The sequence below is a fragment of the Bombus fervidus genome, chromosome 3 (assembly GCF_041682495.2).
Source record: "Bombus fervidus isolate BK054 chromosome 3, iyBomFerv1, whole genome shotgun sequence".
Lineage (NCBI taxonomy): Eukaryota > Metazoa > Arthropoda > Insecta > Hymenoptera > Apidae > Bombus > Bombus fervidus.
The window spans coordinates 3,334,747-3,348,410 of record NC_091519.1 but is presented as its reverse complement, the minus strand read 5'-3'; the positions used below and the strand labels follow the sequence as shown (position 1 = coordinate 3,348,410).

Below are 13,664 nucleotides of genomic sequence, written 5' to 3'. Positions count from 1 at the left end.
AAGGATTTTACGAGTCATATTCATGCTGCACGATGAGTAAACCGACTGAATTGTTGAAACTGTTTTGTTCGTGTTTGTGTGAAGAAAGTAAAGGAGAACAAAGTATCAACGTAAACATCGACAACCAACGAGATTAAACGACAAAGAAAATAAAAATAAATATGATTCAGAAAATGAGAGACAGCAAAGACGGACACAGTGGGTACAGTAAGTAGTAGATAAAGGGTTAATAACGAATAAGAGGAAAAAAGACACGTAATCGTGCGTGAATTTGCAAGATGATGTCACTATGTACCGTCGGCACGAGTGCGTGTGACGCTATATTTAATTTTAGACGACGCTCTCTCATTCAACTCTACGAGACTTTGATATTTTCGAGACCAGTTAACGATACGGTCAATTCTATTCAAATTTATTATTTGTAAATTATAGTATCGCATGTATACTTTTATACAAATTATTAAAACTAGTCATCGATAGGCAAACTTCAAATCGATAAATTTTTATTCTAAGTAAAATTCGCTTTATTCGAAGCGTATGCCAATTCAGATTACGTTCGTAAATTAAAACATACAAACACGTGTAATTTAGGTAATTTAGGTTAGGCATTCATTTCCTTGAAAGGTTGTTAGGCGCGATTATTATAATACCCTCCCATGGGTTAGCATCCCAATCCAAAATTTGCTAATTAGACTTTATGGTTGCCTGGCGTTGCCACTCGAATTTCACATTGGCCAATGTATACGCGCGAACATTGCTCTATTTATTCTAACATTTATTAGCGCCGATAGTAGTATTGCAATTGAATGTGCTTTAACACGCTTGCCACTGACTTTCTCCGATCTTTCTGGATCGTGAGAATTTTATCTGATCCAGAGAATCAGATATCAACTCACGTCAGGTATCATGCCGTGCAAAATTGCAAATAATGTACGTTCAAAGAATAAGGTTACGTCTTTACTGTTGTAAATAACTTTTATTAGAGAGCTCGGCACAATTGGGTTAGAAGTTCCAAGTAGGAGGGAGTGAAACTTAAATATATTTTGAGCGGATGATGATCAGTTATCGATAGTTCAAACGGAAGTGTAATGCTTCCTTTTGTGATTCAGCAAGAGTTATCAGTGACTTTTAAAAAATATGCAAATCGCAAATGTCAAATATGTTATCTTTAATTTCACATAGTAGAATTTTCACTGAATTACACATGATCAATTAAACGACTGTATATAAAAAATAATAATAGTGATTTTCTCATTTCACCGATTAATTAATAGGAGCAAAAAAAGTCAGTATTATCCGTTTGGAACGTTATTACGATTTTTAAATGAATTATACAGACTTTCAGCTTTAGTTTTATCGCGTTTAAACTATTTGGATGGTTTCAGTTGCTGGTTGAAAATTACTCGTCCGAAAACGGAGATTCTGTGAGTTAGTTTCTCTTGTTAGCTGATTCGAAGGTCAGTGTCTGTGTAACGAGCAGAAGCTTGTAACCCCGACGAAGTCAGTAATAAAAATTATTTTTGGTCCCTATACTGTTAGACTGTTATTTCATTGGCGTAAAAGATAACATAATATCAGCGTAGTATCAGCGTAGTAACACGATGTAGTATAGAACTTTTATTATTATTTTAATGCTTTTAATGCTATATTTGATTCGAATGAAATTACTCGATAAAATTCTTCAAAAATTATTTATTTATTCTAAATCTTTATGTTGTAATATGTATATTCTTTTAATCGAGAATACTCGTATCACCAACTATGGTGTTTGGGAGGACCAGCGATTAAGAAAGTACGAAATGAACATTCTATTTTCGGTGTATCCGGACTGTACGGAAGCGGCATTTCCTTAATAGTGGCCCAACTTCCAAGAATAATTTGTCGTGGAATTATTTCATTCTTAGTTTTCTTCTGTTGGTTGCTAATGCGTGTCACGTTTCGTATAGTAACGAATACCGTTCGTGCGATTTCGTTATGCCACATATGAATCATGGCTTCAAAGCTGCATTTAAAATATCGAATGATAGTATTTATCTTGCGTACATGTACATGCACCAACGCTAAATAAAAATATTATATGACTGAATCTAAAAAAAAGTATGGGCAACCACGAATTTTCTTTTATGCTGTAGTATGTTGTTGATTCAGTGCTAATTGAATTAATTTTGAAGAATAAAATATAACGATTTGTTATTTGATGTGTCTATGCTCTTTTATCACCGCAATCTCGGAACTCTATTTGCCGGATATGTACATTTCTGTACTTACAATTTGGGGTAAGAGAGAATCGAATGAAAGTATGGAAAATATTCGATAATATACATAATATATATAAATATTTTCCATTCTGATAAGTTTATTCTTGCACGTTATATAATAAGACTAATTTGTAATTCTTACTTAACGATATGAATTAAAATCCGTATATTATAAACGAAGCGTGTCGATAACGTTCCAAGTTGTAATTTCTACTAGAAAGAAAAACAAGTTTGTGCAAGACACTCGTATGAAAAAGGAGAAGAATAGATATACGAGCGTGTGGAGCTTTTTACGTCATCTTGTTGGTAACAAGGAAACTTGATGCGGTCGCGAAAGTATGTACATTATAATCGCGTGTATAGTTAAGTGCATGTGCATCGTGCGCAAAGTTTGGCCGAGATAGTTGCAGTGATTTTAATTCATTACGTAAATCACATTTGTATAATATTCTTCAAAATATTTAATATCTATTGTACTATTTGATATTGATGATTCATATCGTACATGTTAAGCTAGATATTTGCTATCAAACATATGTATATCGAACTAAAGATAAACGTCTGCCACTAAAAATGTTTCTTTTGCGCATTAACTACCTTTACATTGCAATTTGGTACTCAAACGACTGAAACGCGGTGCAAACGTTACACAAGCAGAGATGGTAAATCGATTAAGCGCGTAAGCTAATAAGTAGATTTAGATTTAGAAGGAAGCAGAATCAACTAAATAATATGTATCAATAATATAAACGTGCAAACGTTTATCATTTCTGGAAGAGAAATATCTTCTTGAGGATGAATTATTACGTAGTTTTACGATAGATTCTATCGTGTCTTTTAAAAAAATTGTTTTTGCGTAACAAGACGCGCTGCGCGCGGACAAAATGATTAAACAGCAGCTACGCGGCCCTGTTTCCGAGGCATTTCCATATTTGGAGTTCTATTGCATCAAGATACTGCTTGAGTTACTTTCCGTAATAGGTATTTTATTATACAAATTCTTTGACATTAATGTTTATAAACATCCATTTAACTTTACGTATTTGTGATGAAAATGTCGCAACACGTATCGACGAATGGAATAATGCGATAACACAGAATTAAACCGGCTTTAATAACCGGTTACACTTGTTCATAAGTAAGAAGCACGAGTAAAACTATAAGTGATAGATACATCGTGTTTACAACATTTCAAAATGTTTTGTATTTCATATTTATATAGTTGGATAAAAGGAAAGAAAGCCGCGTCGATACTTAATGAAATATAATTGATGTCAGCACTCTAAAAATATTTATGGCGCGCCACCCACCCATAACGACGACCAATAGAAGGAAAAGGAAAACGTGGGGTGGAAGAGAAGAGAAACGAACGCTGTGGGCGTGCGCCATACAACTCTAGAGGGATTCTATCATTGCTTCAAGTGCTCCAACTGATTCTCGATCGTGTTCACGGTGCTATATAGATCCCTACGTGTGATGGTGCATCCACGCAATCATACACGCGAGTATGCACGTACTCGAGTACAAAGTGCGCGAGAGTATTGGTACACCACAAAAGGGAGGCTCAACCCTCGCCCCTAGCATCGATTGTTGGACGGGGAGCAACTGGCCAGAGAAACATGGAACCGGCTAACTGCATGAGTCTGCTGAAGGGGACTTTCCGCGATTGATCGCCTTGTGAGAATCCTTTTTTTCTTTATGTCGTCGACCCTACTGACGGTGGTATCACATATCTATGAAGCTTTTATGAGGTACTAATGTAAGGAACGTAGCTCCGTTTCCAACAGTTTTTGCACCACACGATTACATTTCTCTTCTTCTATAGCGGTTTATGAAAGTACTTCAACATTTAGAAAAAAGCTTTTATTTACGTATTACGCGCGTTTTACAAAACATCTTGAAAGCGAACCGTTCAACGATACACGATGCATTTTAAGCAAGATCGAGGTACTATTTGTCTAGCAAACTCTACCCTTTCTAATCTCCACTTCCGGTGACCTTTGACCTGAAAACACGCGTTTCATTATTCCAACGCAGCTTTGCGTATAATACCAGGAACTCCGTCTGGACATGTATTTCGCCTTCTGGTTTTTATTAAAAAGAATTAGTCTTTCGACGATCGTGCGCTTTTTCTCGGCGAGTATGGTTGGTTCGTCTTGATAGCAGAACTATTTTGAAATTTTTAAACAATGTTAATTTCAAGCTATTATTTTGTGATTATGTATCGTGAAAACTTAATCGTTTCGAATTATTTTTTAAAGAATGAAAACGAAATTAAGGATGCCTTAGGGTAGATGGTATTGATTATTGCCGAGGAGAGACTTCTTTTTGATGTGTCACTTCGGATTATCGATTACTTGACTTTTCAACGTTTCCTTGGTTAAGTTGTTTGCTTCTTACAGCGCACTTCGGTAAATATCAAGGGGAACATCTGTATTAAGAGCTTTTAACTCGAACAAAGTAGATGGCAGCTTCTGACATTAACTCGTTTCGCTTTATATTATATACATTTTATATATAGATCTTTCCCGTAACTAATGATATATCCAAGAAGAGGAAACTAATATAATTATTTTTTCAAGCGTTGGAGTATCACCAAAAAAAAAAAGACGGAACAAGGTTTTTAACTGAAATAACTGAAATAACGTTCTCAACACAAACGAATTAAGCAATATTCATAAAACAGAATCGAAACCAGAGTTGCTCCAAATAATTAACAAGCGTAACTGTACAAATATAGTTTAGCCTGCGAAAAATTACAGCTTTTACTTATTCGTTTCGAATAAACGACTGTTGCAAAACAAAAACCAGATTTTCATAGAACTCCTTACATGATACGCTGTTGGAAATTGCGATTCACTCTGCTTACCGAAGGAGAACGTGCGTTTGCTTTCTCTGAGAAGCAAAGAACCGTATAAAAAAACGATCATTCAGGATCGATACCGTTATTTCTAGCTTATGTGTCCGTTTTAATGATTTAATGCTGGAATTTTTTAAACTATGGGTTTCTGATCAAAATATATTTCAGTATAAAAATCCTTTGCCTTATCTATAGGTATCTAGCTATTGGTCAGTCGATCAAACCAACAGTGTATAACACGTTCTCGATATAACAGAGAGCACAGTTTGCGTAATATATTTTATCAAGTTTACTTGGGAAGATTGCATTCGAAACTGGCCGTGTAACTTACTATTTATGTAATTTCTGGCCTGGAACGCGTACATCGCGCTATCGCTCGATCTAACGTTTAGTAGCAGCGCCGTATATGCAATGTATATGTATCGCGAGTAGTGATGTCATGCACTCGTGGCTTCCGCATCCGCTCTTTGATAATTATTCGTCGACTATGCTCGTCCCTAGCCACCACGACGTACACTTGACGACTGTGTACACGTATTACCGTCGCGTTTACTTCGCGATCCTTTTTCGTACACGCATAGCTGTCCCCGCAATATTTACGATCTTTCCTCTATCTATCTATATTGGTTAGACGTCAAGAGAAACGATAGAAATTGCAAGTTTTCACTTTCAGTTATTACATGGAATGTCGTGCATTACGTAAAAAAAAAGGAAATTTATGTCGACTAAAAGTACGAGCGAATATAGATATATGCAATAGTTTATACATATGTATATGCACGATGCTTTGTTGCTGATAAAATTTAGTTTGAAAATTTGTTGTACGAAAGATACGAGATCTTGACTAATCCTCGATACGAACGAATAAATAGCAGGAAGTTATGCTACGTGCAGAAATGAGTTGGATATTAGAAATAGCGCTTCTTCGTTTAACGATATAGTCTGAAAATGCTTAGTCAAAAATTAATCCGATACCCCTTTTTCGCTTGTTACAGTCCTTTGAAAATCACATAATATTCGTTGTTACAATTTATAATGATCTTTTATTCTTATTTTTTTGTTTAAAAGAGTCATTGGGACGGTTATCGTGTGTTATTACATATGCGTCATGGTCGAGTACTTTGTGTCACATATCGATAATTTTGTTTCCAACAAATTATAGCTCATACACGACTTTTTTTAAAGGTTACTTCAAAGTCGCAATAATCTTCTTTTACTTGGTAATGAACACTTGTTCGGTTACAGGAAATTTTTTTAAATTGCCTTGTCACATATCGATAATTTTGTTTCCAACAAATTATAGCTCATATACGACATTTTTTAAAGGTTACTTCAAAGTCGCGATAATCTTCTTTTACTTGGTGATGATGGTATTGTTTCAGTTCTAGAAATTTTCTTCAACTTGCATTGTTGCTACGAAATATTAATATTGTTTGTATAATTATCGTAAAATATTGTATGAGTAGGATTTGAAGAGGATGAGGGTGGAGGCCACTCAATACCCTCAGTCTTTGGCCTTTGGCTGCTTGTTCCTTATTTCTTTTCCAACTAATGACTTCATTACCTTAACGAGAGCAATTCAAACACGAGGGGAACTTTGGGAAATCTCTGGCTTTGAATATTTGAATAATTAATGTACGGCTCTTAATAGAAAGGATTTAATTATTTATCCTATCTTATTAAGCTGAATTACTCAAATAATCAATCGTGAAACAGATGCTTGTGTCTTTTAATAATTTCAAACAGGACTTTTTTGATTTTAACATATTTGCAAACTAGCAAGAAACACGGCAATTTTTATTCGCAAGTAAAAACGAAATATTTCGTTACTGCTAAAGCGATAGATGAACTAAAGTTTAGTTTAGTCGTAAAAAATACGACGCAAAAACCAATCGTACGTTGCGAGTATCTTAATAATTGCAAGCTAGAAATAACTGAAAATTCTTATCTGAAAATTCCTACAAGGTAACTTACATAAGCCTGACTGCATTTATAATGCGCAACGTGCTGTTTATATTATAAACGTTACGTACCTTGTAATTAATTAACGATTATTTATAACCTTTATTATTCTCCTTCTCTATTGTAATATAATATAACCGTGAATAAATACAATTATTTCGAATGAATTATATTCGTATCGTGACTCGATTTTATACCATGCAATTGCGTGTTGAAGAAGAAAGAAAGAAAAATGGAAAGCCACGACTCTCTCTCTTTGTCATAGACATTAAAGTGAAACTTGGATTTTTTCTGTGTTTCAGGCTTCAATGGATCTGCCACCGGACAAAGCGAAGCTTTTGAAGCAATACGACAACGAGAAAAAGTGGGACATCATATGCGATCAAGTGAGTATACAGCTTGTATGAATGATAGTCTGTTTCCAGAACAGGCTTCGTAGGATTTACGCTATTTTGAATATCACTTCAGAGTGCAATTTTTCTCTAAACGAAAGACACTTACTCGTAGGTTCTTAAACAGCTTTGTTCTTTTCGTATTTCCTATCATCTATAAACATTCCTCGCGAAATTGATACAACGTTGCCATTATAAGAATGACGTAATCAACCTTTAACTTGACGAACTTATTGTTAATCGGCGTGGTCTGAGATCTTTGCCCGCTTCGTGCTCGTTTAATTCCATACCGTCCAATGAATGCGGGTCCACGACCCTTACTTTATACACAGTCTCACGATCTTTCTTCAACTTATTTCTTTCGTTCAAATAACCAGACTTGTTCGGTTCATACAGATTATTTTTTTCAACTGCAGTATCGAATAATAATGAGACATTTAAACGCACGTTCTTTAAGTTTGTTAATATCTTCATACGAAAAGTGAACATTTGCCCGCGATAGCGTCCAAAAGTTCCAGAAAAAAGGTCTGCGTTGCTATCAAATGCAAACCGTATCAACATCAGATCGTAGAAAATGCAGGTAAAAAGTAAGACACGTTTTATTCTATATATAGATTGCAGACGTTTAACGAGCGAATGCAGTATCGCCGGGCAGACGTATATAGTCGTTCGTTTGATGCATACACGTCTGTGGGGCTATGCTTAAGTGGGTTTAATCTCGAGCTTAATCGAGGGCGAGCAAAAGTGTCGTCGAACGAGACACCTCTTCTGATCCACGAAGGGCGTGGATTATGAAAGACGCGTTAAGCGCTTCGCAAACTCGCTTACGTTAAACTCGTTGCCTGATTTTCCAAAACATAAGCGACGTCGATACTACGATTCAGTTATTATTAGAAATAATTCCTAATTGCTTGGTTTTACAACGTGGTTAACAAAACGAATAATTTAATATTTCTCGTATTGGCTTATGTTCTTTTAAATGCCGGCTTTTATATTAAATTGTTGAAATTTATCGTCGATAGAGAGATATTATTGCCTCGGCAACTGTATCGTTTGGATAGAGATATTTATTAATTTTATTTCGAAATGAATGAGAGATTGAGTGGATAGCACGTAATAAGCATAACGAATAGAACTTAACTATAGATATCGCAATTTTTCTGTCATGTCATGAGAGAAATGTTACCTCCAGCGTTGTCGTAGTGAAATATGATTCCGTTCTTGGTCACCAACGATAACGCTACTTCTGTATTTGAATGAATCGCGTCCGAATGAAATGCAACTTTAATTAGCATTTTTCTGTATTAATTATTCGAATTTATAGGCGATTAGCTTTACATGGTATTAATGTATTCGTCAAATTCAACGCTTTGTCACCAATACTTTAAAACCAAAAAAAGAAAAAAAGAAAAGAAGAGGAACTTATAATGTTCGCAATTTTAATTTGTAGATATATAGTCGTGAAATATCATGGTGTTTACATGGTTTAAATATATTCTTCGCTTTCACAATGAAGTCGTTTAACGCTGGCGATCCAGGGAGCCGTTTAAAACGTTTCTGTGGAAGAATGGAACGGTTTAAGGCATACATTAGTTCGTTTTGTGTTCCAAAATAGCAGGAAAAAAAAAAGTTACAAAGGGTTTCTGTAAAGAGTTCAGGGAAGGTTTTTGCGGTTTAGGTAGACTACTTGCCTCGTTAAACCGAGAAGAGTCAAGCAGTTAGGGTGGAACTCGTCTCGAGTGGAAATTATTCCCTTTTCTCATCGCGAGCTCCGCTAGAGCACAGCAGTAGAAAGCAGAAAATGGATTTGACGATTCGTCTGGATGGGAAAAGATGCAGAAAAGTTAAATATCTTTAGAATTCAGATTATTTTGAATATTATAAATTTCCAGAGGATAATCTCTACGGCTATAATTTTGTATTTCGAGTTGCAAAGCATCGGAAAGAAAATATTTTTCATTTAACATAGAACCATGAAAACATATTGTGTGCCCGATGAAACAACTCGCAGGTTGCGGATTAGCATCGCACGAATCCCCTTTATCGTTCTCATTCACTCGCCCCCTTCTCTTCATCCCCTTTCACTTGCTACAGTACTTTCCCAGACACGATTCTAGTCACTCCCTACACCACATTCCGCAACTTCTACCTGTAATCGCTTCAAACGTCTCTGACCCACCTTGTAACTTTCCTATTTTCCTTTTATAGATCGTCAATAACCGCAAATTTTAGCGATTTTTAACGTGCGCAACTTTAGTCTACCGAGCGAGTCACTTCTTTTCTTCTTTTCTTTTCTTCTCGTATTAATTGCAGAATTAATTTTTCGTCGATAGAAAGAAATAAGTTCAGTCTGAATTCTTTGTTGTTTTATTACGCTGTCGAAGGGTTAAACAGAGAAATTGACCGCTGCGAGTGCGTTAGTTGGACGAGGTTCGTAAAGTGTTACATAAAATCATAAGATGTTGTTGCATAGAATGTGTTGATGAAACAAGATATTCTTGAGGCGACAGGGTTGCCTGTTCGGGGTCATCGATGGCCCGTCTCAATTCTTTAACGGGCCTGTAGGGCATGTGGGTAACACGACACGGATGTAATGCAAGCCGTGCTATTATACGATACAAGAAAGCGGGCTGAAAAAAAGCGTACAGCATCCCTCACTCATCGGCGTAGCCGTACACACGTGCACACGACGCTCTACACAGCATGTAAACTTCTCTCTCGTCGGAATATTCGAAAAATCACGTCTGCTCGCCGATTGAACTCCTTGCAAAGTTTTTGGAAACGCTGAATTCTCTGGACTTTGAGCTTCTCTCAGAAATTTTGTTCGACTCTATTCGGTTAAATATCTATAAAAATTATAAAAACAAATTGGATCTTCAAGGAAGAAACTGTATCGCGTTGTTGTATGAAATAATTGGAAGAAAGTAAGGAAGATCCTTTTGAAAGCGATATGAAAGTGTAAACGCGACATGAAAGTAGGTTCAAAGAACAAACTCCTATAGTTGGAATTAAGCAAATTAGTTTGACTCGCATTCACTCAGGTACTATGCACGCATGCATTTAGAAAAAGCGTGGGATATCGCTCTATGCGTTAGTGGAGTCTCGCCCATTGTGGTTGAGTGTGGAATTGCACACACTGCGCCGATTACCGAGGCATTCGCTAAATTTCCGCTGAAACTTGCATACGCGTGTTTTCAAACCTTGTTCGATCTTTCTTTGAAAGCTGTCTCTTCTTTTTATCTCGACGTATCCAATCGCTCTATGGATATTACATTTTACAAAATTAAATTTAGAATATTTATATAATAGAACACTGATTTAAACAGTTGCTATGATCAAACGAAGCGAATTGAAATAATCGAGGCGATGCTTCTGATACTGGTGTTTTCAGGAAAGAGTGCAAGCAAAGGACCCACCATCGCATTATTTAGCAAAGTTACGCACTTATTTGGACCCGAAAGCTTCGCGAAGCCATCGAGTATGTTGCATTTAATTTCTTATCCTTATACCTTTTATTTCTTCATATTTTCGTCCTCTTTATGTTGCCACGCGAATTGAAGCAAATTAGCATTCCGAGATCTAAGTAATTAGGGGATCGCAATTATTTGCAATAAAATTAAAGCAATTAAATTAAGTATTGCAAGTGAGAAAAATCTCATATATTTAATATGATATAACGAACGATCTTGGTAGTAGTAGAGTAATAAAAAAAAAAAAAAAAAAAAAGATAACTTATTACAGTTTGTGATAAGTGCTCGGTTTCTTCGGTTTTATGATTCTCTAATTTTTTCGATCAACGTCTAAGCATGTATTAGGGTGGTTTACAAATGATTAATAATTTTGAAGCGCACAAATTTGTTGTTAACCGAACATTTTAATTCACCTTTTTAAGGCTGTAGTACCGTAGTATATATTTCACCTGTGTATTACGGTCTGACTCAACCAGATAAAACGATGGTAAACATTGTACTACTCGGAATCAATTTTTATTTAGTTACTTTTTAAAAGCAACAGATTCGAGGAAATGGATATCCGGTAATTAGGTAAATGGAAAATTTTCATTTTCGAAGAATGTTTTTAACGCCAGCGAAATTACTTTCACCGTCCGGCAGTAATTAAATGTTTCTAGATTTTGCTTTTGAGTTTCTAGAATTGCAATTTCGAGAAATAACCACCGTAATATATCTATCGAACGATATTCGTACAATTTTTAGTTCTTAAATGACAAAAAAACCGTTTGTTTTATGTTCGTTTTTCCCGCGTAAGAAAACTTGAACGACGGATACTAATGATTATACAGTCGTATCGTTTTCTCACGTTCTTCCAGAAGAGGAAAATGGTTGGAGAGTCAACGTCGACTCAAGTGTTACGGGATTTGGAAATCTCGTTACGCACAAATCACATAGAGTAAGCTTTTATTTATAACATACATTAAGTCTGTTTAAGTAACTTTCGCTATAGAAACATAGTTTGAATTTGCCTGAGAGAAATCTAACTCGGTGATAATTCGATTTCTGATCGGTTTAGATGGGTAAGGGAGTTCCTAGACGAAGAAAACCAAGGCTTGGACGCTCTCATAGACTACCTCAGCTTCAGGTTACTCATGATGAGACACGAACAACGTCTCCTGGAATCCCACGCGAGTTCCGAGGAAAAATTACAAACCGGTAAGAGTTCGCACGCCGCCACATGGGTCAACATTTATTTCTATTATGGCGACGTGCTGGAAAAGATGGAATCGATGAACGCAGACCGTGAACGACATAATTATTTTCCAGTGAGTTCCGGGGATACCTCGCCCTTAAATAACGGTTGCCTGAGGCCGCCTCTCCACGAGCTCAAGGATAGTCCTGGCGTTAAAAGGAGATCACGGCACGTGGCGCGTCTGAATATGGGCGAAGCGAAAGATGACATCCACGTTTGCATACTGTGCATGCGTGCCATCATGAATAATAAGGTACAAAACTGGATATATCGGAACTGGTTCAAGAACATTGCCATTTGATCAGGCAAAGAGCTTGTCGCATGTCAATTCCTTTTATTTCATTCTTACCTTTCTTCGTCGTTTATCCGTATCTTCGTTTTCCAGACTGATTCCGCTTCTTTCGCTTGTTTTCATATGTAAATTACAGAAGATGATTCGTCGTGGTCGGAAACTAGCGACAATATCACAAAATCGTGACAATAATTTTGCTCTACCTGTTGTAAACATTTGCTTCAGTACGATATTCACTTTTCTCTTTATTTTCTCACAGTATTTTGTATAATACCATCTATATAAGAGTATTAATATTAATCAAAGTTTGATTTAACATAATACAATGCGTTCGAACATAATGTCTTTGATAATAACGTAGAATTTACTAAACATTGTTTTTCTGATATAAAATCTGATGATACTTTGTACAGTATGGCTTCAATATGGTCATCCAACATCGTGAAGCAATCAACTGCATCGCGCTCAGTTTAATGCACAAGAGTTTAAGGTATTGGTATTTTTCTTTCAATTTCATATAAGTTTCTCAACTTTCGTAAAATAAAAAAATGTATCCTACTTTCAGAACGAAAGCTCTAGTACTAGAACTTCTTGCTGCTATATGTCTGGTAAAGGGTGGGCATGAGATTATTTTGTCCGCATTCGATAATTTCAAAGAAGTTTGCTCTGAACGACGACGATTTACTACGCTTATGGCATACTTCACCCAATATGATAGTTTTCACATAGAATTTATGGTTGCTTGTATGCAATTCGTAAATATCGTTGTTCACTCGGTAGAGGACATGAATTTCAGGGTTCACCTGCAATACGAATTTACCAAGCTTGGTTTAGACGAGTATCTCGAGAAACTCAGACATACCGAAAGCGAGGATTTGCAGGTTTGTCAATTTGTTAATTTCGAGTATATTAATATTTATTATAGTTCTGTCAGATTAAGTCCAAACGATCGAAGTTGAAAGCTACAAACATTTATTGTATAAAAAGAGGCAACGAAAATAATTTCCCGGATATAAATTACAAGATACCTTTATTTTTCTTTACTTGATTGATACAATAAAATCGTTGTTTTGATCTCTGTACATATTTATATAATATTTCGTGTATAAAACGTACTTGAAATTATTACATGTTAAAATGTTTAAGGATCTTACTCCTAAACATAATAGCATCTTCATCTGATATAACATTTTCCC

General features: G+C 35.8%; 1 protein-coding gene and 1 long non-coding RNA gene across 6 annotated transcripts in view; both read left to right on the top strand.

Moving 5' to 3' along the window:
* Positions 1–13,664, top strand: part of LOC139985926 (uncharacterized) — a 33,651-nt gene that overhangs the window by 11,910 nt on the left and 8,077 nt on the right. The gene's annotated exons all lie outside the window — the stretch shown is intronic.
* Frl (formin-like protein) overlaps positions 1–13,664 on the top strand; it is a 31,889-nt gene that overhangs the window by 10,236 nt on the left and 7,989 nt on the right. For 2 of the 5 annotated variants that reach the window (XM_072000729.1, XM_072000733.1), the window contains exons 2-7: positions 7,383–7,466; positions 10,864–10,950; positions 11,773–11,879; positions 12,000–12,429; positions 12,882–12,958; positions 13,034–13,349. In XM_072000729.1, coding sequence (XP_071856830.1) covers positions 7,383–7,466; positions 10,864–10,950; positions 11,773–11,879; positions 12,000–12,429; positions 12,882–12,958; positions 13,034–13,349 — 1,101 coding nt within the window. The remainder of the gene's footprint in view (positions 1–7,382; positions 7,467–10,863; positions 10,951–11,772; positions 11,880–11,999; positions 12,430–12,881; positions 12,959–13,033; positions 13,350–13,664) is intronic. The other 3 variants (XM_072000732.1, XM_072000731.1, XM_072000730.1) reach the window with 3 other exon arrangements.